At 35.1% G+C, this 22,700-nt stretch overlaps 2 protein-coding genes across 4 annotated transcripts; one reads left to right on the top strand and one right to left on the bottom strand.

The window, feature by feature from the left end:
* Positions 1-283: 283 nt before the first annotated feature.
* LOC114266884 (uncharacterized) lies at positions 284-14,925 on the top strand. 2 transcript variants are annotated; one of them, XM_082873706.1, is made up of 3 exons: positions 284-1,603; positions 12,130-13,178; positions 14,625-14,925. In XM_082873706.1, the coding sequence occupies exons 1-3, from the start codon at positions 497-499 to the stop codon at positions 14,644-14,646; spliced, it is 2,178 nt and encodes a 725-aa protein (XP_082729832.1). In that variant the 5' UTR covers positions 284-496; the 3' UTR covers positions 14,647-14,925. The 2 variants fall into 2 exon arrangements, with proteins under 2 accessions (XP_082729832.1, XP_028063629.2); XM_028207828.2 differs by having other exon boundaries at positions 14,383-14,925.
* LOC114266889 (CBS domain-containing protein CBSX3, mitochondrial) lies at positions 14,543-18,093 on the bottom strand. 2 transcript variants are annotated; one of them, XM_028207840.2, is made up of 6 exons: positions 17,972-18,093; positions 17,229-17,502; positions 16,626-16,707; positions 15,082-15,155; positions 14,920-14,980; positions 14,543-14,822 (listed from the first exon to the last, which is right to left on the bottom strand). In XM_028207840.2, exons 2-6 carry the CDS (start codon positions 17,493-17,495, stop codon positions 14,671-14,673), a joined length of 636 nt encoding a protein of 211 aa, XP_028063641.2. In that variant the 5' UTR covers positions 17,496-17,502; positions 17,972-18,093; the 3' UTR covers positions 14,543-14,670. The 2 variants fall into 2 exon arrangements, with proteins under 2 accessions (XP_028063641.2, XP_082729833.1); XM_082873707.1 differs by lacking the exon at positions 17,972-18,093 and having other exon boundaries at positions 17,229-17,958.
* Between the last annotated feature and the right edge of the window lie 4,607 nt (positions 18,094-22,700).

Here is a 22,700-nt window from a genome sequence, read left to right as displayed (position 1 = left end):
ATACCTTACACTTACACCTTACACTTACACCTTTTGTAAAAAATTAAACCTTACACTTACACCTTTTTTGAGGTTGCACACCATGTGCAACCCACTTCCACCTTACATATTACACTTACACCTTACACTTACACCTTATACTTATACTTACACCTTACACTTACACTTTTTGTGTAAGTGGCACATGGTGTGCACTTGCACACTTAAGAAAACTCCAAATCTCAGGGGTGCATTGGAAATTTACCCTACTTATTTTTATCAAGCCGACGTCGTTTTCATCGATGAGTTCCATTTCCTTCTTCCCCGATGAATTTTTACGCCCTAGCGTCTTTTCCTCCTCTCTCTCTCTCTCTCTCCAGTTTGCACCGGCACTGCGCCGCCGCTGCCACCACCACCACCACCACTGGTGAGTCGGCACTCTCTCCTTCTTAGACTGCTCTTCACTTCTTCTGAAAGTCCTCTCTTCTCTGTGGACTCTCTCTGTTCTCTCCAAGACATGAATCTGAAGCACTTCTTTTCAAGACAGACAATCAACAGCATTTCAAGGCTCAATGCAAGAATTTCATCTCCACACGCCTATATTTACAAAACCATCTCCACCATTACCACCTCAATCTCTTCCTTCACTCAGTCACCAACCAATCATGACTCTAATCTCATCAAAAACCCTAATTTCCCAAACCCAATTCAATTGTCCTGCAACAGATACGCCCATTCTAATCACCCAATCAGTGACGCAGAAGAAGAATCAGAGGAAGATGGAACCATGAATGAGTTCTTGTCCCGATTCGTGTGGATAATGCGTGGTAAACTCTCTGAAGTCTACACTGACTGTGACAAGAAGACAATTGATGGAATGCTTTTAATCATTGTTGGGAAGGTTGTATCAGAAATGGAAAAGGGTTTGCTTGAACAAATGCTTGGATCAGCTGTGGCAACCCCATCACATGATGATTTCAGTGAGGATCTTTGGAAAACAGTTTGGGAGATTAGCAATGAGGTATTGGATGACATGAACAAGGCTAGGAAGAAGGAGAAAATGAAAGGGTTTCTTCAATCTGAGGAAGTTAAGGAAATGAGTAGATTTGCAGGTGAAGTGGGTATTCGTGGGGAAATGCTTAGAGAGCTTAGGTACAAATGGGCTCGTGAGAAAATGGAGGAGAGTGAGTTTTATGCCAATTTGGAGAGCCTCCGCAAGGAAGAAGCCAAAGAGGGCGAAACCGTTGATAATAAATTTGAAATCATGGCTGAAGAGGCTGTTGGGAATGAGTTTGCTATGGATGAAGAGAGACCTAAGGTTATTTCTCTTCCAAAGAGACATGGGAAGATAAGATACAAGATTTATGGTCTTGATTTATCTGATCCCAAGTGGGCTGAAGTGGCCGATAAAATACATGAGACGGGGGAGGTAATTTGGCCACAGGAGCCTAAATCAATTTCTGGGAAATGCAAATTGGTTGATGAAAGAATCCTTTCATTGAAAGAGGAGGAGGACCCTTCTCCATTGTTGGCTGAATGGGTAGAGCTTCTTCAGCCTAACAGGATTGACTGGATTACTTTGCTTGATAGATTGAAAGAAAAGAATAGTCTTTTATACTTCAAGGTACATACACTGCTCATTCTTTTTCGTTCGTTAATTAGTAAAGTCACATGATATCGGGTAGTTAAGCGTATCTGCTTTTGATTTATTCATTGACATTTTCTTCGTATGCACTATGCACTTGACTTCAGCTCTTTTATCCCATTTCCCCCAATTTGTTGACTGCTATCATGCAATGACATTGGCATATTGTCATGTTGATTATGGTTATACTCATGATTAGGATCTATGTTTATTAAATAATGGATTATTTTATGTGGATGGATGCTTTTGAAAATTTTGTGTCCGTCTTTCTATGGCTTTATGGTATGTTATTCTACATTCTGGTAAGTAATAATATCTTATGTTGGATACCTGGACAAGGAAATATGCAGTTTTTATTTTTATTTTAGGTGCAATGCAACCATCAATGGAATGTTATCTTGCTCTTAATTGTTTAATTTAGTTGTACATAAGGCTTCCTATTTGTATTCCAACACTTTCTGGATTGGATTTTTGGGTTACTGGGTTTGGCTGGCTGTCTGTCTGTAGGATCTCTGTATCATATAACTTTAAGAATTTTTCAGAAAATGGAAGCTAGGATATCCTAAATGAGTGATTGATGAATTTTGTTGTCAATTAAGACAAAGGCAATTCTTGGTCTGGATTTTATGAAGCCAGTTCTGTCAAATCTGTAGTTGTAGGGTATACTTGGAAAATTAAAAGATTGGTACACCAAATTTACGATTCAGAGAAGACGAGAGCTTCATGAGTTTGGTATATAACATTATGGAGAGGTGGGTACCTTGGATAATCTTTTGGATGGTGCTTTTGGATCTGTTTGGTGGAATGGACATCAAACCCTTCAAGCATGGGCCTGGTATTCATATAATTTGGTGTGAAGTTCTCACCAGATTAAGGGGCTCATGTGTTTGGCTTTGTGAAAACTGCATTTTGATTTTGAAGGTGTTGCTATGATTTAGGAGTTGTGGGTGGGAAGTAGAAATGAGTTCGTAGAACATGGCTAAAACTGGTGATTTGCATTTCAATTGAGAATATAAAAAGTTTGACTGGGATTGAGTTTCATTGAATTGAGATTTTATAACATCTGGGGAATAATTGCCCATACATATTTACTCTTTCAAATTATAATTATGGAAATTTATTCAATTAACAATTAACATTGGTCTTCTATGAAATCTGCTTAAAACCTATCAGAAAAGAAGTGTCCGTTTATTTTGTTTATCATAGTTTGAGAGAAGCATAACCATGTCTGATGAGATTCTACAATTTTATTATGCTTGACACTCTCAAATGGACTAAGGCTTGGTTTGGCATGTTCTAAATAATACAAAAAGTCAAAAAGTCACTATCCTATTTAAGTCACATCATCTTATTTAAATCACATCATCTCTCTAACACATCATATCAAACCCAATCCAAACCCAACCCATATAAGCCAATAAGTCAAAAAGTACACTTTTTTAGAACATCCCAAACCAACCCTAAATCTGTAAATCATGTCAGTGCTTCTACCGTGGTCTTGGTTCTGCTTAGATCTGAAAGCTTTTTTGATGAACTCTCTGATTTCAAAAGGCAAAATTTGGGATCTTGGTCTATATCTATATACTTGCTTTTTAGTACTATTAAGTAGTTTTAATTCTTCTTGAACTCAGCTGTGCTTTTTCATTGTTGATCCACTTCTGAAGTACACATATGGGTCTGATACATGATGATTGCAAGTTAAATCTATAGAATACATACATATCTGCTAACATATGGCAAATCCATCAATTCTTTTCGAAGAAAATTATTAACATTAGACCTTTGAAATCTAGAAGAGAGAATTGTCCTACGTGCTTCCACTACAGCAACACAGTTCAATTTACCTGTTTCAGAAAAGGTAGGTTTTGAAGTTATCTTTCCTAGTTGAGAGCAGAAATCATTTGAACTTGGTTTCAGTTACATTGAGCAACATCATAGGGATGAAACCTTGTCTAATATGTCTATTAATACTAAGACATGGTTGTCAGTAATTATGTTGAAATACACGGGAAAATGCTTACGGAGATCAAGATTTGATTTGTTTTTCATAGAAAATGAAGAAGGCCAAGAATGACGTGGGGTGCATGTTATTTGAAGGGAACACGTTTTTTCAACTGCGTATAGTGTCAGTAACTGACTGATGCACATGAATTGTTGTTTATTTTTATTTTTTGATTAGCAAAATAAACTTTATTGATAAAAATCAAGGATAACCTTACATCATACATCAATAATGTACAGTTCTCCAAACAAGAAGATAGTGCTATAAGCATCAAAGCATAGTCCTATCATCCCAACTAAGTTGGTACAAATACAATAGAACCTGATCAATCATTTGCAGCATCAATCTCAATCCATGGTTGAAGAGAAGTCAACCATTATGACATACACAAGCCACTAATCAACCAGCACTAAAACAACAAAAGACTAATTAATAACAGTCACCCATTTGAACCATGCATACATTACAACCAGCAGTTAAAGAATGCTCAACTGTTCATTGCTCTGTGCTGCCAAACTGCTCCTGATCTCTTACTGATGACTTCTACTTCTAATGGAATCCAGCTTGAAAATCAGTTCATGAACAGAATAACTCACTTCATATTGTATTTCACCCATAAAGCCACCCTAACTTTGATTAGCTCATTAATAGAATCCCACTTTACGTGGGCCCCATTAAACTTGCAATCATTCCTAATTTTCCAAATTGACCACATAGTAGCAAAAGGAAGTACTTCCCACATTTTTCTTTCCAACTTATTGAATCTGAAACTAAAACTGGAACCTCTCCACCACTGTAAGAGTCCATTGATAGATTCTGGTGATACCCACTTTACATGCCACCAATTAATTAATTCAGACCATATCTAAGAACAATGTATAAGTATATGCTCCCCTGTTTCTTCAGCCTCATTACAGAACACACACAACACATTGGTATTAGCACCCAACACCCCCATCTTTCTTAGCATCCCTGCTGTTTTAATTCTTCCTTTCCAAGCCAGCCAACCAAAAAATTGAACTTTTAGAGGTGCAATGTTCTTCCAAACCAAATTTGCAATCTCAAATTTAGTAAATTTGATTCAGTCCATTTGTAAACAGAATTCACATTAAATGTACCTGAAGGGTCTGCTTCCCATACCAACCTATCTTCATTGTCCATGATCAATGGTGGTGCATTATCAAGCATTTCCATCAATCTTTTGAGCTCATCTTCTTCCCAGTTGAACAAACCTCTTCTAAACTGTAAATTTCACACTCTAGACCTTTCCCCTGTGATGCATACATCTAACACAAAAGCCGTTTTGGATACTGAAAGCAGAAACAGCCTAGGGAAAATGTCTTTTAAACAATAGTCCCCATACCATTTGTCAAACCAAAAAAGACATCTTTTACCATTGCCTACCTTTATGCTTATATTAGATTGGATATAATGAAACACCCTTGAATTGTTCATTAACCACTGCTAAAATATCCATCCAAATTCTTGATCTCCTTGTTTGGCAATCCAGACTTCGGCTCCATTGACTGCTATTAATCTGGTATTTGCTGCACAAGATGTCTTTCCATAAAGCCTTTTTCACTTCCCCAAATCTCTACAACCACTTAGCAAGAAGGCACAAATTTACCTCTCTTAACCTTCTAATACCAATGCCCCCCCAACTCCATACTCTTTGTTATTTTCTCCCATTTGACCATGTGTACTTTTCTCTTTAAGTCTGTACTGCCCCATGAAACAGAAGCTTGAATCTTATTCAACTCTTTTGCTACTCCATTCTAAATATTGATAAGTAGCACACAGGTAAGTTTGAGAGCACTGACTTTATGAAGGTCAACCTACCCCCAAATGACAAAAATTTCCTTTTCAACTAGCTAACTTCAGTTTGAACTTCTTCACTACAGGCTGCCATGTAGACTTCATCCTAGGACTTGCTCCAAGTGGTTTCCCAAGAAACTTGCATGGCAATTTCTGACTATTACAGTGTAGTGCATCAGCCATCTTCAATAACAAATCATCCTCCACCGCCACTCCTATCACCATGCTTTTGAAATAATTTATCTTCATCCCAGAAACTATTTCAAAGCACCTAAGTATTCTTTTAAAACACAACACATCTTCCCAATCTGCTTCGCAGAATAGTACTGTGTCATCTGCAAATTGTAGATGGGGTGCACAAACATTTCCTTTGCCTACCACAGCTCCTTTTAACAGTCCCATATCTCTAGCTCTCATGATAAGGATGTTTAGTCCTTCGACCACCATATTAAACAGAAAAGGGGATAATGGGTCCCCTTGTCTTAATACCCTCTCAGCTTTAAATTGATCAGATGGACTCCCATTAACTAAAATAGAGGTTTTAACAGTAGAAACACATGCTTTCATCCACACTTGCCATCTGTGGCCACACCCAAAACTTTCCAGCAGATTGTACAAAAAGCCCCAATTAACACTATCTTATGCTTTTTCAAAAGGGTAAACTACCAATAGGTCTAGTTGGACTTAATTCCCATAAAGTCCTATTGAAAATAAATCTTGGTAAAATTGTCGCTAAAAATAATTTTTGTGACAATTTTTTACATACGTCGCTAAAAATTTATAATTAGTGTCTTTTTTTTTTTGTCATAATTTTTATAAATTGTCGCTAAAACTTACAATTAGTGACATTTTTTTATGACAAATTTTTCTATAGGACCTATTAGACAATAAGTCCACTTATTAGAACATATACGTAAGTACCCCTTTTCAAAATCCAATTTAATTGCAACACCTTTTTTGTTGTTGGCTTTCCACCAATCCACAACCTCGTTGGCAATTAGACTGCCATCCATGATATTTCGCCCTCCCAAAAAAGCAAATTGTGTCTCACTAATAATTGAAGGAAGTACTTTTTTGAGTCTAAAGGAGAGTTCCTTAGCTAGAAGCTTGTATATAGAACCAATAAGATTTATAGGGTCCGTTTGTTTTGGGTTATAGGGGATGTGATTGGATTCGAATGGATGTAGGGTCCACTAATGTTGTGTTTGTTTGCAAAATGGGGTAGGCGATTCACAATACCTTAGGACTATGATAGGTCTCCATGGATGAGATTAGTGGTCTCCCATGGGATATGGTATTAGAAAAACAATTCCTTGGAATTACAGGGGGATTTACTATTTTGCCCTCTATTATCCTACTTAATTTATTTACTCTACTTGATTAATACGGTCTTTTCTCTATCATTTTTTTTACTATTCCATCATTTTTTACTCCACCATTCTCTATATCAAAATAATTTAATATAAAAATAATTTTTAATGTAAAAATATAATATTATAATAATATTTATACCAAAAAAATTATGTTAAAAAAATAAAATAGTACCAAAAAAATATGTATTTATGAAATATAATTTTAATATTTATAAAATATCTTTTTAATATTAAAATATATAATGCATTTATTAGTTGGTATAAAACCCAAATTTGATAGTAATGCAACAAGGGTATTTGTGGAATTTTATATGGTTGATCTCACTCATATCTCTCAAAAGAAACAGGAATTATTGTTGGTCCATTGGTTATCAAACAAACACAATTTTTCTTAATTCTCTCACTAATAGTCTCCTCACTAATAATCCCTTCACTAACAATCCCACCCAACCTACCTTTGAAAGAAATGGGCCCATAGGTCTATAATCTGCTAAACATGTAGGATTCTCATTCTTTGGAATCAGAGCTATTAAGGTTGAGTTGATACCCCCTCCCAATCTGCCATGTTGATAAAACTCTTTGAAAAACTCCATAAAATCTTCTTTCATAAATTTCAAGCACTTTTTTGTTCCCAACATATTAAAACCATCAGGCCCAAGGGCCTTATTTCCTTCACAATTCTTCAATGCTTCTTATAATTCCATTCTCAGTGAATACCTTCTCCAATTCAGCTTCACACTGTGAACTAGAAATTAACAGAAAATCCCCCCCTAATCTTTGCCTCCTCTTCCATGTTTCTGAAAAAGGTTTCTTAAAACAAGACCACACCCCATTTCTTATTTCAGATGGTTCCTCCTTCACCACCCCATCAACTGTTATTGAGTTAATGAGATTCACGTTTTGCCTATTTTTTGCCATCAAATGGAAAACTTTGTAGTTCTATCTACTCTCAAGGTCCAATCCTGTCTTGATTTCTGAGCCATAGCCACTCAGCAGACCTCACCTTTAAGCTTGACTCTCCTATCTCTTTCATCTTCCAACAATGACCTAGTCTGCTATCAAGCCCAGTCCATGCAGCTCTTCCTCTTTTACTGTCAGCTGGCTGTTAATGTTCCCAAATGTGCGCACATTCCATTCTTTCAAGGCCCTTTTCAAACATTCCAACCCAGCCCTTCCAGTAAAGTGTGCCTCTTTCCATACTTTTTCTGCAAAAGATTTGAAACCTGGGTGCAGGGTCCAAGAGTTAAAAATCTGAAAGATCTTGGACCCCAATCTCTATCATCCTCCATCATAAGAATAGTACAATGATCTGAGATTAAACTAGGCAGGCCCCAACATTTAAAGTTGAACTTGATCAACCATTCATCCTCCAGAATGAACCTAACAAGTCTGCTCCATCTTTGCTCCTCTCTTGAATCACTCTATGTGAACTTCCTCCCTTTCATTGGTAATTCAGAACCTTCAAATCGATCAATAAAGTTATTGAAGTCACAAGTTCCTACTGCCCTTCTAGAACATCCCTTTCTTTCCCCTAAATGTCTGATTTCATTAAAATCCCCTTCCATGCACCATGGTTTACTGAAACATGCTTTAATTCTTGGAAGTTTTTCCTACAATGAATTCCTCCTAGCTACCTCAGTTGGTGCATACACATTTGTTAATACACAATCAAACTGCTTGTTTACTTTTCCTACCATGACAATGAAATTCCTACCACAGCAGCACTCCTCCATGCTAAACATTTCAGTGTTCCAAACACATAGTACACCTTGTGCACTACCATCAGCTCCAACTTCTACATAATCAAAATTATTCCCCACCCATGTAGATTGTACCAAATCCTTTGTTACCATTGCTCTCTTTGTTTCTTGCAATAACAGCACATCCACCTTTTTCTCTTTTAGCACTTTCTTAATTTTTCTTCTTTTAAATTCTCTCCCCAACCCTCTAATATTCGACAAAATTATCTTCATAATAACAACAATTAATTCCACACAACTCTTCAATAAGTAAATAACCAGAGCTAGATTACTTACCTCCAGCTTGCTTCCTTTAATGAAGCAGTTCAATATCTTTGTTCTTGAGCTCCATAATCTTGCTAAAAACCTCATTCTCTTGGTCCTCAAAATCCACCCCTAATAATTTCCCCATCTGAATTGTTGCTTGAGCTTCATTCGAAAGTATTTGACCACTACTTGACCCTGATTCAATTGAAGCCACCAGAGACATAGCTGCTGCTGCTGCTCTTAAAGTAGGTCCTTTCTGCTTCTTTTTCCTTTGAACCCTTCCTCTTTCCCCTAAATTTTTTACAACCCCTGAAACTTCCTCCATTGGCAAAGCTTTCTTCCTTCTTGACCCTTCGTCCAGAAATCCCATTTTTCTTTGTATCCCTCCACTAGATCTGAGTTTATTAGCTCTCTCCTCATTTGAGCTGTTAGATATCTCATCCTCTTGACTTACATCATCCGGTCCATTCGCCCTTTCTTGGACTATTTGACCCGTCTCATTTAACTCCCCCTTCTCAGTAGTACACCCACGGTCACATATCTCATTGAAATGGCCCAGCCCATTATCCTCCAATTCCTCTATAACACACGGATTAATAGGTAAAGGCCCAAATTTGAAATTAGCTGGGCCCAAGTCTACTTCCAGATTTATACCTGGAAAAGAGCCCAATGACCCACTTATACTTTTCATAAACCCATTTCCCATTGAATTTAATGCATTTGTAATATTTTTATGTGACCATTCACCTTCCCCTCTCCACCTCTTCACCTTCCTCCAGACGTGCCTGGTCCCTCTTTGCATTTCCAAGATCATCTAATGATGATTCCTCCACTATTGATGTCGATTCCCAGCAAGCTGATTTGTCCATCTCTCTGTGCTCTTTGTCGATTCCCAACAATGCATTGGTCCACCTCCTCCTCATGATCCACCTCAACTGCCACCTGTACTCTGTTCTTCTCTGACGTTCTTGCTATCTCTGCAACTGATCTCTCCGACTCCATAGCCATAGCATCCTCAGCCCCACTGTTCTCTTAATATATTATTCATTGAACACTGAATATGATTTTCTGTCACCCTTACATAGGTTTATTTCCCTTTACAAACAACTTCCACTACTTCATTTGTACTTTCCATCACCTTTGTGCTTATCAACACTTTTCCACAATCAAAGGACATAGTTCTTCCGTATCATCGTCCAACTGAATGATCTCTCCCCATGTGGATCCAATTCTGGTAAATGTTGATTCATTCCAAACATTGAGAGGAATTCCATAGAAGTTCAGCCAAACAAGACGTGATGGTTCTGGGTTCACATCTTCATTCCAAGTTCTAATCTCATCACACATCTCTTGAATCATCACTGCTATCTTACTGAAATTCTGAATCACACCTTCTATTGATTGTAAAGTGAGTACAATTAGATTGCCCCCTCCTATCCTCACTTGTATTCCTTGAACATTGGCCTGTAATAATATCTTCTGTAAATCCCTTAGCAAACTCATGTCCTTCAATCGGACTGTAATGCTTCTGTGCAGCCATTCACTCCCTTCATCCAATGCGTCAATGGCTAAAACACTATTTTATTTGCATCCACCACTTTTCAGAACTTCAGCATAAGACTTGTTTAAAGAACCTGGCCATTTTCCACCTCCTTGAACTCCCATTTGCTTCAGTAATAAGCTCTCTCTCCTGCTTGGCTTGCCACCAGTTAACCATCTTCTCTTGTCCATGGTGCACCCTTCCTTTTTCTTTGTCATAATCAGCGATCTTCACCTTTAGTACCTTGTCATTGCACCAGATACCATCCGTTTTCTGAATCGTGACTCCTGCCGCAACCTTGCAATCATACTTAACAAAACCAAATCTTGTCCATGCTTTACTCCTCTTATACAAAATGAATACATTATGAACAACTCCAAAACTTGTAAACATATCAAATAGCTCTTTAGACTTCATCTCCTGAGGAAGATTATCCACGAAGATAGTCACCAGGTTCTCTGATATTCTCTTAGCTCCTTTTCTTCACCTATAGATCACTGGTTTCCAGCCTTCACCATCGGTTCCTCCTTCTCTCCTTCCTTCAACCCCCATCGGTTCCTCTTTCCTGCAAAAGCAAACACATAGTACTATGCAGTTATAATAAGAACTGTTTGTGATTTGGTTTTGAACTTACATGAATTGTTGTCTATAATATGGATATATGATCATAAAATTTAGGTGTTCATTCATTTTTTTTTTAAATTTTATTTTTCAATCATGGTCCCAACCATATTTTACTGTGTAGTAAAAATCGTAATCTTGGTCCATTGACTCCAATTTTGTTCCTTACATGGCTCATGCTTGATTAGGAAGAGAAGTTTGTGTTGCTTAATTTTGCTGCCATGTATAATATTATAGTGCCACCACTGCACTTTTAGAACGACTAAAACATTGTAGAGGGTGGAGTGACTTCTTAAATTTCCACCATCTTGGAATATTCTGTCAAAGTTTAAATTAGATGGCATAATCACAGGATACGTGGCCAGTAAAAAAATTATAAATATGTTTCCAATTATGGCTTTTTGGTTCTGGTGTGAAGGTTAATTTATCTAAAACAAACTGTCTATATTGGTATCTATATTCACATACTTTTAGTTGGGTGCTCAACAAATTGCATTCTATACCTATTTTAAAACATTTTTCTGTAGGTTAGTTTCAGAAGCTAACTCATTGGTGGTTTTTCTTTTTATTTGTATTGTAAATTTGTATAATTTTAAGCTTGTTTTTAACATATGCCGTTGCAAGCCCATAGCTTTTCTTATATATATCATTGAATTTGATTGGTCAGCATGCATTCACTATTATGTTTCCTGATGACCCAGAAATGGAGTTTGGCCCCTACATGTGAGAATAATACATTTATTTCATTTTCTTGACATGTGCCGCCTCTCTTATAGTTTTCTTATGGTTTCACAGAAATTGCCAATTTATTTGTATAATTGTCTTATGTCTAAACCGTGGTTTGCTATGAGATTTGTATCTGCTCTTTAGTGCAAACCATTTACTAGGTATTCTTTGACTGAACTTAAGAGATTATCTTTTGGCATACTTTTTGTTTTGCATGTGCTTCCCTTTTTCTTTTTGTTAAATTTTTTGTTAATTTTTTTCTTTATCATAAAGTTGTCATAAACATTTAGATAAGCTTACATGCTGCAGATTTGCAAATGTAGGCATAGTATGGACAATAAACCTGTGTTCTTTTAAAATTTCCTGTAATTATTGCTTTTGAGTTTCGATCTTAAATTTCCTGTTAATTGATCTATGTCTAGGTTGCAGAACTTGTTCTCAGAGAAGAATCATTTCAAACTAACAGTCATGACTATTCAAAGCTCATTGAGGCCCATGCTAAAGAGAACCGTTTAGAAGATGCAGAGAGGATTCTTAAGAACATGAATGAAAAAGGCATCCTGCCCGACATTCTCACATTTACAGTATTGGTTCACATGTACAGCAAGGCAGGTAATCTTGGCCGTGCGAAAGAGGCGTTTGAAAACTTGAGAAGCCAAGGCTTTCAACCGGACATGAGGATTTACAACTCAATGATCATGGCATATGTGAAGGCCGCACAACCGAAGTTGGGCGAGTCACTGATGAGAGAGATGGAAGCAAGGGACATGAAACCCACAAAAGAGATTTACATGGCATTGCTCGGTTCATTTGCCCAGCGTGGCGATGTTGGTGGAGCTCAAAGAATCGCTACCACGATGCAGTTTGCTGGGTTCCAACCCAGTTTGGAGTCTTGTACATTGCTTGTTGAGGCATTTGGGCAAGCGAAAGACCCGGATCAGGCGAGGGAGAATTTCGACTACATGATTAAACTTGGACACAGGCCCGATGATAGGTGCACCGCTAGTATGATTGCGGCTTATGAGAAATGTAATTTATTGGATAAGGCATTGAATCTTCTATTGGAGCTTGAGAAGGATGGTTTTGAACTGGGTGTTGCCACTTACAGTGTGCTTGTGGATTGGTTGGCTAAATTGCAGCTGCTTGATGAAGCTGAGCAACTGTTGGGCAAGATTGCTGAGCAGGGTGAGAATCCTCCATTTAAGGTTCATATAAGCCTTTGTGAAATGTACTCGAAGGCTGGGGTAGAGAAAAAAGCTCTTCAAGCCCTAGGGCTTGTGGAGGCTAAAAAGGATCAGTTGGGGCCGGAGGAGTATGAGAGGATTATTCGCGGGCTTTTAGACGGAAGGTTTGTCCAGGATGCTCGAAGGATGCTTGGGTGGATGGAGGCTCGGGGCTTTTCTGCTTCAGAGAATCTAAGGGTGGCCTTGATGGCATCCCAAGCCTTGCGGCACAACAGACCAACAATGAGGTAGGTAGTCTTTTTAATCATTGAGGAATACACTTCAAAACACTGCATGGTAGCGGGATGCAACTGACTGGGAGTGAATTGAGCTCCTCAGAACATTATTATCCAAACCTCTCTTAGTGGCTGTTGGCACAGTTCTTGTGCTTATAAAATTGTTATACATCTTGTCCATTTTGAAAATCACCATGCATTGGTTGCCTGTATGAACTGAGATTAGTAAGTTGTCTACTTTGGAACAGAGCTTTGTCATAATTTCCAATTGAGATTACTGTCCAAATTGTTTGATCTTTTTGTTAATAAGAATTATTAATATCAAGCTTTTGATATCATAATCACTAGTGCAGCGATATGAGAAACCACTGCCCTTGGATGTTGAAATTCAGGGTTCTCATTTTACAGATCTGATACCAATAGCTATAGCTCACTGGCAGTCTGATTTTCTTAAAAAGGGAGATCCTGGGTGTTTGGATTTGCTTTGTTCTGCTTTGTTTGAAGTCCATGAGTGCAAATATCTTTGTTAATTTTGCATTGTTTCTTCCTGTGAGGAGATTGAACACCATGAGCCCATATTGTTGCTTATATGTGCCAGTGTTAGACTGAGGCACCATGACAATAAATAAGTACTTTTGACTTTCATTGATTGTTATCCATGTTTTCTCTTTTGTGCATCACGTATGTTTTGTGCTATAAATTGAATCGAAAGGCTTGATGGGTGAAGAGATTGTGGAAACAGAATGTTGTCAAGGCTTCTTGTGCCCGTAAAATTATTATACATCGCTTCCATTTTGAAAATCACCATGCATTGGTTGCCTGTATGAACTGAGTTTAAAGTTGTCTACTTCTGAACAGAGTTTAATAAAGTTATCTACTTTCAAACAGAGCTTTGTCTTAGTTTGCAGAAGGTCATTTTTTGTATCGCTTGATTATATCTTATACTTTCAGCTGTGGTAGTTGTGTAAATTGCAGTCTTAAACTAGTTTTACAGTCCTATTCGTTTTATCTGTTTTTTTTAATAAGAATTGAGTAATTAAATCAAGATTTGATGTGTACAATTATCAATAGTGCGGTGATTTGGGATTCCAAGAGCTATATATTTCACTGGCAGTTTGATTTTCTAAGAAAATAGATTCCATGTGTTTGGTTTTTTGCTTTTGTTCTGTTTTGTTTAAATCCAAACATGTTTGTTAATTCTGCATTGTTTCTGCAGTTTCTATTATTCATATCTACAAGGACCTGGTGGTTAAATTAAGCATCAAATGTTGTTACTTCATATGAGGAGATAGAACACCATGAACATAGTATTTTTGGTTTCCTGCTTGTAATTTTTCACAGTTACGTTCAACTATCAAGACTGAGGCACCATGACATCAAATAAGTACTTCAACTTTTCTTGATTGTCATTAATGTTTTCATGTGTGCATAATACATATGTTTTGTGCTATAAATTAGAATTGAAAGGCTGATGGCGTGAAGTGATTGTCGAAACAGAATGTTGTCAAAGATTTTTAGAATATCCTCCCTTAATGAACTCATTCAGCCTCTTCACTTCCCCGCTCTGCTGCTCTACCACCGCTCGCACAACATCAACAACTGAAATCATCCCAACAATGTTTTCATCTATTACAGGAACATGCCGAATGTGATTCTCTGTCAACATCAAATCATGTCAAAATTAATTTTGCTTGCCACAATTTAAATTATGTCAATTGTCAGACTCAAAAAATCAGCAAGATGTTTATGTTACCTGTCATAAGCTGCATTGCATGAAGAATGTTGGTATTGGATGTCACTGTTATCAACTTATGCTGATTGATGAATATATACAAGAATGAAAAGCTGGGTAAGACGAGAGAGTAATTTTTTCTTTTTCCTGAGAAAATAGATAGTATTCGGTAACTGGGAAAACCTGATCAGTCATGATTTCCCTGACTTTTGTGTATTTAGAAGGCCTGTCCTTCGCTATTACCTTCCGCAGATAGTCTGTGTTTTGTCATTTGATTCCACCATCGACAATTAACATGTTAGCTGCATTTATAATTCTCTACTACTGTTTGAAAATGGTCTTGTTGACAAGAGAAACCTCCACCGAAGGGTCCATTTGGCAAGCTTACAATTTATTGTTTATTTTTGGTAAAAACAAAAACAAAAACAAAAAACAGGTTTAGTACACATGTATTTCAAAAACTAATTTTCAAAACAAGCATAATGGGTTGTTTGTCGATAGTTGTAGATGGTGGTCAAAAGTGGTTGTTGGAGGTGGTTGGCAGTGATTGAAGGTGGTTACCAACAACTAAAAGTGGTGGTTAGCCACCAGAGGTAGTGAGGTGACGAACAAAGTGGGTTTCCGGTAAGAGTTGGTGGCTAAAGGTGATTGGTGGAGGTCACAGGCGATGATGGCCGGTGGTTGTGATGAGCGGTGGTAGGTGGTGGCCACAAGTGAAATCAATTTTTTTGTGATTACAAAAATTTAGTAAATTTTGTAAACTGTTCACAGGTTTTTGAAAAAAAGAAAATTATATTGATAGTCCCTGCATTCTCTCTGTGTCATTTTGGTTTTTATCATTTCAATTAGCCCGATTTTGATCATTAATTTTAGGATTAATTACACTTGTCACCCTTATAATTTGATTCGAATTTTATTTTAGTCTCTATAATTTCAATTTGAACAATTTGGTCCCTAAACTTTAAGTCAAGTTTTAATTTAGTCATTCCGTCTAAATTTTTGTTAATTTTGTCTACATGTTTATTTTAGAAAATTGACAAGTATCTCAAAATTATTAATTTTAACCTTCAATTTAACCGAAAGGACCAAATTGAAACCTTAAAAGATTGACAAGTGTTCATAAATTGTTGATTTCAATTTCAAGTTAGACAAAATAAACCAATTGAAACTAGACTTGAATTGTAGGACCAAATTGTATAAATTGAAATCATGAAGAATAAAGTGAAATTTGGGTCAAACTATAAGGACAAAAAGTGTAATTAACCCTTAATTTGAAATTGTGGTAATTTGGTCCAATTGATACTACTGATTAAGGATTTTGCAAAAAAATTGTCACTAAATTGATTGAAATTAACTTATTAAGTTGAACACATTTATAATTTTGCTTATAAAAGTATGACAAATGTCGTTGATGTACACATTTTTCAGAAATAAAAAAAAAAAAAAAACATTAATAATTGTAATTAATTAAACCAAATTAAGGCAAAATTATAAATTCAAGATCAAAATCGAGTCAATTGAAATGATAGGGACTTGAATGACACAAATGCAAAAGTATAGGAATTACCGGTATAATTTGTCCAAATAAAAATAAATATCAAATGAATTTTTATTTGCAATTTTCAATTATTATTATTATTATTATTATTATTATAAACAAAAGAACTATAAACACAAACATTACCAAACATACTCCAATTTTATTTTAGTTTTGCTGATGAAACTACCTCTTTCTGTGATGATTCCTGCAATCATTTGTTGTTCTCCTGGTTTTAGAACCACTAAAGATCCAACATTATTTTGTGCCATCTACAATTTTGCACCATTGTGATAAAAGATAACATGATTAAATTGGAGTTCAAATTTGCTAAAATTGAAGATTTTAATTTCATGGGTGAAGTTTGTGCATTTTGGGACTAATTGTTCATCTCATATGACAATATGAGAACATGCAAGCAAAACATTGGATTGATCAAACATAAATAATCACATGATCAAATCACATATACATACATACATATATATATATATATATATATTATAATACATGGATGATTCTATTCTTAAAAATATGTAGGTTATATAGATAAAAATTATTTAATAATATGACAATCGATATCGAATTAACTTAATTTTTAACATGAATAATTTTCTCAATTAGTTGTATAAGATGAATGAGTTAGATTACAGAAGTGAGTTCAAAGTAGTTAGATAATGGATCAACTTCATGGTGAAGTTGAGATATTTTAACTTTAGCAAATCAAAACTCATCAAATTGAGATCAACAAGAAAATTTATTAATTTATGTTCAAGTGTTGTAAAAAACATACTTGCTTCACTGCATCATGGACGGTGTCATCAGTGCTGCACCATAGCCAAGACTCAACTTTTTCGCCTCCCTTTGTCATCAACACATCTGCCACTGTCGTGTTCTCTAAACCCTTCTGATGCATAGCAGCAGGAGGAGAGGAGGTGACACGCCCACATCGCGAGAATACTTTGTTCATCTCAGTTGTATCCCTCACAAGTGAATGCTGTATAATTGCAAGCTTAAGTGTTTCATGGCAAGACCGTACTGCTCGGACAAAACCTTGCATTTTTGCCCTGTTAATTGAAACAAAAGAATGCTATAAACAGCTCTCAACATTTATACAAGATTTCTATCAGATTTAAGCAATGAATATGAATTGATCCCTTGTTTTGGTTTTAGGGAAATGAGTTCAGAATCTTTATATTAGAGCGCTACTTGTGTACAAAAGCACAGATTTTTAGAGACTGCCAACTCCATAGGAAGAAATCAATATGTGCATAAAGATGGGAGGGTAAAGTTAAAGACAAATATACTAAAAAAAAAAAAAAATTCAAAGATTATGAAAACTGTATTGGAATTTGTGAAAAGTGTATTGGAATAAGTAAAAATGTTATAATCAGTTTGAAATCAATAAAAAGTGGATCTAAATTTGTGAAACATGTCTATTATTTTTTTTCTTTTTTTGTGCCTTAGAGGCACTAGTTGGCAAAACCCAAAGAAATATATAAAAAAGTGACAAAAATAGTATTACAGCACACGTACCTTGTAATTAATTAGATTAGAGGTTGAGCTTGGAGCTGAATGGAAGCTCTCCTGAAACTGAAGGTATGCCCTGCTTCCATTGTTGGCAATCCAAAGGACACTATAAGAATGTCTTGATTTGCCTCCATTGCTTCCTTGTCAAAATGTGTTTTGTGGTGTTCTTTTCTTTCTATGTAAGTAGCTTCTCTAGGTGGGCATGATGTGCAAAGTAGCTATATTCACCCAAAAGTTGTATCAGGAGTTTCATGTATAATTTGGAAAGCAATGGGCAGAGGAGTTTCATGTTTAATCGTTTACTATATTTATTGTATGTATGGTTATGAATAACTTCTTAAAAAAAAAATCTGCGGATACCGATAAACATATTAGATCATTTTCAGCCATAATTAAAATAAAATAAAATAATTGAATCATAATCAAATACCACATAAGGTATAACCGTTGACCTTTTGAATCATAATCAAAATAATGTCATAATCAACATTACAATGAATTATAACTAACGTCACAATAAATTATAATCAAATTATAACTAATATCACAATTGGTCATGATTGGAAAAAATCAATTCACATCTATCCACCCGTTTGGCATATGTGAATTGAGCGGGTTGTGCAAGTTGGGGGATGAATGCAATCGGTTTGGCTATTTGGAGACTGTACAAATTTTGGACATTTTTTCGAATTACAATTCATTACTTTTACAATCTCCAATAACTAGAAATCTGAAAAAATATGTATTATTTGTCTATAATAGACCATGGCACCACGTATGCATATTTTTAAGGTATTGTTTTCTATTTTTACAAAAAGATATATTTTATTATTCCTACTCTATATTGTTACTTGTTAGCAGTACTTTTTATCTTTTTTTTAACTTCATCTACAGGCAGATTAGGTTCATGTGGGTGCGGGATAGTTGATTTGCCATTTAAACTATAGCCACTGATTTTGAAATATTTCATCGGTGTACGCCAAAAATTAGTCTAATTGGGTCCGGTTGGGCGGGTGAGGTGGGTTGCGCAAATCCATGATCACCCCTTGGATGAATGGTGGATGGGATGTCACCTGACCCAACCTGATCCGTGATCACCACTAATTGAAAGTATGTTACGATCCTTCGTTTGGACAGGGACTGTGAAAAGGACGGGCTAAGGTCAAATGGGCTGGTGTCTGTGTTCTTAAGGAAGATGGGGGTTTGGGTATTAGAGATGTGAGCAATTGGAATAAAGCAAGCATTTTAAGACTTTTGTGGTCTCTTAGTTTAAAAAGCTGATTTTTTATGGGTAAGATAGATTCATTTTTATATAATAAGGGACCAGTGTTTTGGGGCTACGAAGCTTCCTAAAGATTCTTCTTGGTCTGTGAAGAAGATATTTAAGCTAACACAGATGGGCAGCCTTTAATTCAATATCAAATTAGCAATGGATTGAACACTTTTCTGTGGTTCGATAATTGACACCCCTTGTGACAGAGCATGGATGGCATTGGCATAAACAAAGGAATAGGACAGTTCAGCAGGTTATAGCTCTCACCTCTGCATCTTTAGTGCCTGATATTACCAAGGAAGATGCAGTTATTTGTGTTCCTACTCCTAATGGTTCCTGTACTATTAAGTCATCCTAGGAGGCCATTAGACCAAGGAGATCTGAAGTTATCTGGCATGATGTTGTTTGGTTTAGAGGACTAGTTCCTAAATGGTCCTTTATTCTATGGTTGCTTTGTTAGCAGAGGCTAACTACTAAGGATAGAAATTTATGTTGGAATGGAGAATGCAGGTTGAATGTAGTTCAAGAAAGCCATACGCATGTTGCTATGCAATAAAGTTCAAGAAAGCCATACGCATCTGTTCTTTGAATGTAGTTTTAGCCAGTATATATGGGATAATATGTTAAGAATAATCAAACTAACAGAGGTGTTTTGAATTGGAGTGAGGAAATTTAATGGTGTAAGGTGCATTGTTCAGGCAAATCTTTTTAAGTATGGCTCATAATCTGTCTTTTAGTTTAACACATTTGGATTGAAAGAAATAACAGAATTTTTAGGCAAGCAGCTAATCATCCAGAGGTCACCCTTGTTACTTCCATTTGAGATCAGAGCTAGAATTTGCTCTTTCGAGAATATTAAAAGAACTTTTCTTAACTGGTAGAGTTGTATGGATTGTGGAGTTACCCCATCTTAGAACTTTTTTTTAGGTTTCTGGTTTAGATAGTCTTGAGGGTGTTAGGGTGTATGCCCCTTTGTTCTTTGCCTAGAATAAACTTTAGGGTAAATTACCCTTTACCCCCTTTATATTTGGCTACTTTTCTACTTTAGCCCTTAAATTTTATTTTTTTCCACTTTAGCCCTTTTTGTTTCAAGTATTTCTTAGTTTACTTCTAAAGCTAATTTATGTTTGAAATTAGATAGAAAATGCCATAATAACTGTCACATAACATAAAAAATATATTATTATATTGGGATTTAAGTTTATGTAAGAGATGTGAGTTATATATGATAAAATATTTTTATATCACGTCACCATTAATGTGTCATTTTCTGTCTAGTTTTTAACAAAAATAACTTTAGGGTCAAGTGAGAAAAACTTGAAATATAAAAGGTCAAAGTGGGAAAAAATAAACCTCAAGGACCAAAGTGAGAAAGTATCCGAATATAAAGGGAGTAAAGTATAATTTACCCTAAAATTTGAATTACGCGAAAAAAGTGACTTTGGTCCTCTCTATTACATGTTTGTAATGCAGCGTTTCCATTACATATCTAATGATTATAAAATAGAAATGTAAATTTATAATTATTTTAAATTAAAAAAAACCATTACATTTGTCGTTGGATGATGAGCCTTTCTAGTGACAGCAAAATCACAGGATAGGTGGCTAGCTATGAGCCACCCATACTGCTACAATTATTGGTACTAATATGATATGAGTATGTTGATATAGTAAAATCTTTAAAAAAGTTTAAAAAAAAAAAATGTATCGTAGAGTATGTTTGTAAAAAAATACTTATTTATTTATTTATTTATTTATTTATTTAATTTAGACTATGCAAATATAGTTAAATGGTTTACTTAGTTAATATCCAACCTACAATTTAAATATAATGCTAAAAGTAAGGTATAAACCAATAATAAATGTCATTATATTAAAATAACTTATAATCCAAAACTTAGTTTTAAAATAATGCAAAGCATAAAAAAGTCCAATAAAATTAAAGTCACCTCTGTATAAATAAATAAATAAATACTATTGTAACTGAGGTACGATTTGAATCTGTAATATAGGTACCTTAAAGGTATGACAAAAATCAAGAAAAAAAATATAGGTACGTGTTATGTACTTGATACGGAGGTAAAAGTACTATGCAAAATGCTAATACTGGGTAATTATTCTATACAAATATGACATAGTTGTCGAAATTCCCATATTTCATTGGTGGCCAACTAAAAAATGCCAATATGTTTTTGATTATGCCTTTTTGCTTTTGGTTCGAATGGTAAATTAGTCAATATCAATAATTCATTACAACAAATAAGAGTTTTAAGAACTAATTTTTTTTATCCCCAAAAGTAAAAATTTTGTTGAACAAATATTTAAGGATGAATTCCTACCATCGCGAGGAGTTCCTAAAAAATCGTCTTGAAAAATAAAATAAAGACTTTTAGAGATAAAATTTTAAAATGTCACTAATAAATGCACGGGATAAAATAATTTGATCCCAAGGTCTATTTATTGAGACAAAAAATTTGATCCAAAAAAAATAGTAATTTATCATTAAATGTCAAACTTGTAGTTAAAAATATAATAATAACACTTTTAACAACAAAAATATTCGACCCATAAAAAGTGATTTGTTCCTAAATTTTTATTTTTAAAACCTCAAAATATCGTAATGATTATATTCATATGCTAACGACTTGCATTCTATCTATTTTACAACATTTTGAAATAGGTTAGTTTCAGAAGCAAACTCATTGGTTGTTTTTCAATTTGTTTGTATTGTAAATTTGTAATATAATTTTTAGGATGATTTCAACATCGACAATTACAAGCCTATAGCTTTCCTTATCTATATCATTGAATTTCATTGTTTGGAATGCAATTACCATTGTGTTTCCTGATGACCCAAACATGTGAGAATAATACATTTTCTTGACATGTTTCCTCCTCTCTTCTAGTTTCTTGTGGTTTCACAGAAATTGCCAATTTATTTATAATTGTGTTCTCTGTAAACCAAGTGTTGCTAAATTATTTGTATATGCTCCTTAGTGCAAATCATTAACTAGGGTTAATGATAGATTTGAATTCAGGCAGGATCAGACTAGTTGAGAGATTGTCTAAATCTAACCCGAGTTATGTTAAAAGCTGTCCAGGCTCACCCAAATTCAAATTGTAGCTTGAGATTATCTATCCAAATATGACCCGAGTTAGGCTCAAATTACCCGAATTGAACATAAATTTGAGGTCATTTTATTTTATTTTTATTTTTTTAGTGCAACTAAGTTAATTAATTTGTTAAAATTAAACTCTGTCTCTATATATATAATCATTATTAATATCAAAATAAATAATTTATATAATATGAGAGATAAGAATTGAAAAAATCAATGTACCACGGTCTTTACAATTTTTGAGTGAAAAGAAATAGATAAGACTTTTATGTTGTATTCCTTATGTATATAACATATTTAATAGGATCTAACTATCTAAATTATTTTAATATCATTCAATAAC

Source organism: Camellia sinensis, chromosome 6, assembly GCF_055761805.1.
Source record: "Camellia sinensis isolate YWXY chromosome 6, ASM5576180v1, whole genome shotgun sequence".
NCBI lineage: Eukaryota > Viridiplantae > Streptophyta > Magnoliopsida > Ericales > Theaceae > Camellia > Camellia sinensis.
This window is presented reverse-complemented; position numbering and strand designations above follow the sequence as displayed.